At 36.9% G+C, this 4,630-nt stretch overlaps 1 protein-coding gene across 1 annotated transcript in view; it reads left to right on the top strand.

Annotated features, from left to right (window-relative positions):
• LOC115072825 (reversion-inducing cysteine-rich protein with Kazal motifs-like) overlaps nt 1-4,381 on the top strand; it is a 24,613-nt gene extending 20,232 nt beyond the window's left edge. Inside the window, exons 3-4 of the mRNA XM_029570752.1 lie at nt 3,362-3,436; nt 4,370-4,381. Of these exons, the coding sequence (XP_029426612.1) occupies nt 3,362-3,436; nt 4,370-4,381 (87 nt within the window). The remainder of the gene's footprint in view (nt 1-3,361; nt 3,437-4,369) is intronic.
• The last annotated feature ends 249 nt before the right edge of the window (nt 4,382-4,630 follow it).

Raw genomic sequence — 4,630 nt, 5'->3', positions numbered from 1 at the left:
ACACAAGTCCTTGGGGCCTGCAATTGGGACCAGAGGAAGGCCTTCTAACAAAAGAGAAAAAAAAAAAAAAACATTTATAAGTTGAATTTTTCTGGTTGAACCTTTTGATAAAGTTCCACTGAAGCAATATGCTCTTTGCAAAAGCCTACCTTTTATCATCTTAGTTGTATTATCTGGCCTTAGAACTTGAGAAATACTGATCTCAGTCATGCTTCAAAGTTTTTTATTAATGACCTGGAGGCAATGTCATCTTCCTTTTATAGGTAAAGAAATTGAAATATAGAAAAGTTAAATAATTTACCAAAGTCCTCTTGCTTGCTATAGTTGGAAGACTAGGGACTGAGCTAAATGTTGCTGATTACACACTCCATCCTCTTAGCCACCAAGATGTGACTGTCATGTAAGGCCAAGCAGGTTGTTGGGTTACTCAAAGCATGTTATTTATGATCTCAGTTCCATGTTCTTTCCATTATTCTAAACTGTTTCAATTGCTTGGATTTTAAAATTTATTTTAATTTGTCTTTGTTATTTAAAAATTTTTTAATATTCTGTGTATGAGTTTATTGCCTGCATGTATATAGGTGCACCATGTTCATGCAATGCCTGAAGAAGCCAGAAGAGGGCATTGGATCCCCGGGAACTGGAGTTATAGATGGTTGTTAGCCACCATGTGGGTGCTGGGAATTGAACCTGGGTCCTCTGCAAGAGCAGCCAGTGCTCTTAACTGCTGAGCCATCTTTCCAGCCCCACTTTATCCTTTAATAATGGAAAATTTTAAATATATACAAATATAGAAAGTATAATGAATTCCAATATTGATTTTTAATTATTAATCATGATCGTTTCAGTTATAGTTCCCTATACTCTTTCTCTGCCTCCTTCACCAATATATTAAAGCAAATTTATATTGCACTAAATCCAAATTTTCATATCATTTGGTCTGTAGATTTTCCATTTGTATTTAAACTTTAAAAAAAATGGGCAGAGGGCATCAGTGATAAAGTATGCCTAAGCATGCCTAGGAGGCCCTGGGTTTAATCCTCAGAAAAACACACACAAATAATAATAACAACAACTACTACTACTACGGTATTGTTATCATTTCTTTGAAAACATAATATTCTGTTAATATCTAGTTATTTTAATTTCTCGTTTCATAATCCTTTGTTTTTTTCACTTGGATCAGGATCCAAGTGAGATACATATATTGCAGTTGGTTATGCCTTTTAAATATCTTTTATCTATAGACTTTTGTTGTTATGCTTGTTTTTTTATTATCTTTGTGTGTGTGTCTGTGTGTAGGTATGTGGATTGAGTGCAGATATCTGCAGAGTCCAGAAGAGAATGTCAGATCCCCTGGAGCTGAAGTTACAGGTGGTTACAAGCCATCTGACATGGGTGCTAGAACTTGGGGCCTCGGCAAAAGCAGCAAGCGTTCTTAACTGTTTAGCCATCTCTCCAGCCCTGTTGTTATTTTGTTTGAGACAGGTTTCATTCTATAGCTGAGGCTGGCCTGGAGCTCATTGTATAGCCCAAACCAGCCTTGAACTGTTAATAGTCCTCCTGACTCAGCCTCCCAAGTACAGGGATTATAGGCATAAGCCACCATACTTACAGTTACTTTGGTGAATCAATTTAGCCACTTATTCTGTTGGGTTCTCCATAGTTTAAACTTTGCTCTTCACATCTCTGTGGTATCACTTAATGTGTTACTCTTTCCTGTGTTTCTTAGTAATTGGTAGTTTGATTTAGAACAGAGCTATCTAGTAGTTCTTTCTACAGTAATGAAAATACTCTCTGCTCACACATTAGTCTCTAGGCACGTGTGCCAAGAGAATTCTTGAAATGTGATTAAGGAGACTAGAACTGAAACTACAGTTTTAATTTTTGTATCAAATTCACTATGCAGCCATGTATGGCCTCCTATTCCCAAATGCTGGAGTTGCACCCATGTGCCACCCACACCCAGTATAACTTTTTCCTTGATGTGTGTTAGTTTGTGAGTGACAGGGTCTCATTCTGTAGCCCATCCCAAGTGCTGAGATTACAGGCTGTTTAAGTCTAAATAGCCAAACTTCATTTACGGCTGCCTTATAAGATAGAGCTAGACACTTGATCAGACTGGAAGGGGTTTTTTTTGTTTGTTTTAGTTGTGTTTTTTGTTTTTTGGGGTTTTTTTTTTTTTTCCCTTTGGTCTGTTTGAGACAGGGTCTCCCTGTAGCCTCAACTGGCCTGGAGCTGGCCTTGAATTCACAGGGATCCACCTGCTTCTGCCTCCCAAATGCTGGGCTTAAATGCTACCACTCCTGGCTTGTTCAGACTGAAAGTTTTATTTTTTGTTTTGTTTAGCAAGTCTTCCCCATAAATAATATTGTATCTAGTTGTCCTTTTGTGAGGTTTATTAATAGTCACTGCTGACAATTGCCTAAATACATTAATTCACTAGAGGATGCAAAATGCTGGTATTCTAGCTCTTTTGTATTTTTAATTATAGTTTCTAGTTACTCAGAAAAATTGCTACTAAATAAACTAGCTGGAAATATATCCTTTTTCATTGTGTGGAGCATTCATGGATTTTACAGTCTCAACTTTGCAGGTAGCCATGAAAGTCTGTGCAATAAAAGTAGTGATGTGTAGTTTACGGAGACACCTGACTGTAATTGCATTAAAGACATTCCTATATGACAGTGAGTCATTTAGTCGTTTAGCCTGGTAACTGAACCAGCTAACTGTCAGCTCTTCACTGTGTGCATTAAAAAATGGCTTTGTTTCTGTCTCATGGCATTTTCTGTAGAACTTATGCCATAACATAAGTTTTGACAAATTTCATCTCTACCAGATGCAAGGGTAGAACATAGTTTATATTTAAATTGCCATCAGTTGATTAAAAGCAACTTGTGGGGCAATTTAGAATAAACTTGTTTTTTCTTTTTCTGTTTCCTTCTCTCTCAGTCTTTCAGTCCCTACCCCAATAGGTTATTGGTTTGGTTTTCTCCACATTGGGTTAGTATACTGAACTTCCTTGGTTATTTTCAAGCTAACCAAGAAATGTTACCTCAGAAGCCAGGCGTGTAATACTAGCACTTTGGAGGTTGAGGCAGGAGGATCCTGAGTTCAGACTAGCCTGAACTATATAGTGAGACCATGTCTAAAAAAAAGAAGAAAAAAAGCTTAATTTAGACCCTTCTAATGGTTTTCATTTCATAGAGTGAAAGCACTCTAGGGAACTGATAAATCTAGAGGGTAATGCCTTTTATTCCTTTTTCCCTATCTTACATAAAAATTCTCACAAAGGTTTTGGGATTTACTTTTTGTTGTTTTTTGTTTTGTTTTGTTTTGTTTTGTTTTGCTTGTCAAATAGATTTTCTCCTCAAAAAGCGAATCCCGCCTAAAACATCTATTACAACGAGCCCCAGATTATTGTCCAGAAACAATGGTAAGTCTTTCTTAACTATGGAAGCTTTTGTCTAAATTAAACCATCTAATCAGTTACTTTTAGATTTAGAAGATTTTTAAGTATGGTTGGAATTTGTGATCAGAGTAAAATGTTAAACTTAACTTGGCTTTTTAAATTTTTCTTACAAATTGCTACATAGAATATTGCCATTCACCTTTTATCTTCTATTTTAGGATCTAGGTGTATACAGTGTTAGATATAAATGTATTCTAGTCTTTAAATTTCACTGTAATATTTCATCTGGAATTTAGATTTTCTTGAGACAGGGTTTCCCTATAGCCCCAGCTGGCCTTGAACTCACTATGTAGACCAGGCTGGCCTTGAATGCACAGAATGCTGGAATTAAAGGCTTCCTGTCTCTGCCTCCTGAATGCTGGAATTAAAGGCTTAAAGGCCTGTGCCACTAACCCCAGCCAGAATTTAGAATTTTATTATTGTGATTTGACTAATTTTATGAAATCTTTACTAGTAACTAGATTGTATATTTATTTAGATTTTGGAAAGTTGAATTTGAGTTTAGTGATTTCATGGGGTTTTACACTGGTGAACAGCTAACATCACAGCAGGCCACCTATTAATTCACAAGAGAAAACATGTGACTTACTATTCCTAACTTTCCATCTTATGGCATACTGCTATATTGCCTGCTAGTCTGAATCAGAACACTTGATATGTCTTCAGAGATTGGGCTGTGTTTGGAATGCTCATGGGCAGACCAAGAAAGCCTGAGCTTACATGAAGGAACCGCTTAGATATAGTGGCCTCTGTTTTGTGGAAGGGAGAAAAAGTTTGTGGTCAAACAGTTCTGATACAGTTTCCTTATGTTATTGGGCAGACTCTTTTGTCTGTGTGTTTGGAAACAGTGCTTTAATAAATAACCTGAGTAACCAGACTCATTCTTCGTACTTTTAGATGGGAAAATGAACAAAGACTATGCAATGGTTTTATCTCAGCTTAAAAATTTTTTTATATTTATTTTGTGAATGTGTGTGTGCATATGTGTACATGTATGTGTGCACATGCATACACCATGGCACATGTGTGGAGGTCAGAGGACAGTTTGTGGGAGTCAGTTCTCTTCTTCTACCATGTGGGTCTCAGGGATCAAATGCAGGTCATTAGGCTTGGCAACAAGCACCTTTACTCCCTGAGCAACCTCACTGGCTCAGCCTT

This window comes from Nannospalax galili, unplaced genomic scaffold (genome assembly GCF_000622305.1).
Source record: "Nannospalax galili isolate Female #2095 unplaced genomic scaffold, S.galili_v1.0 scaffold263, whole genome shotgun sequence".
NCBI classification, from domain to species: Eukaryota; Metazoa; Chordata; class Mammalia; order Rodentia; family Spalacidae; genus Nannospalax; species Nannospalax galili.
The sequence above is the reverse complement of the archived record's forward strand: the minus strand, read 5'-3'. Positions and strand labels throughout refer to the sequence as shown.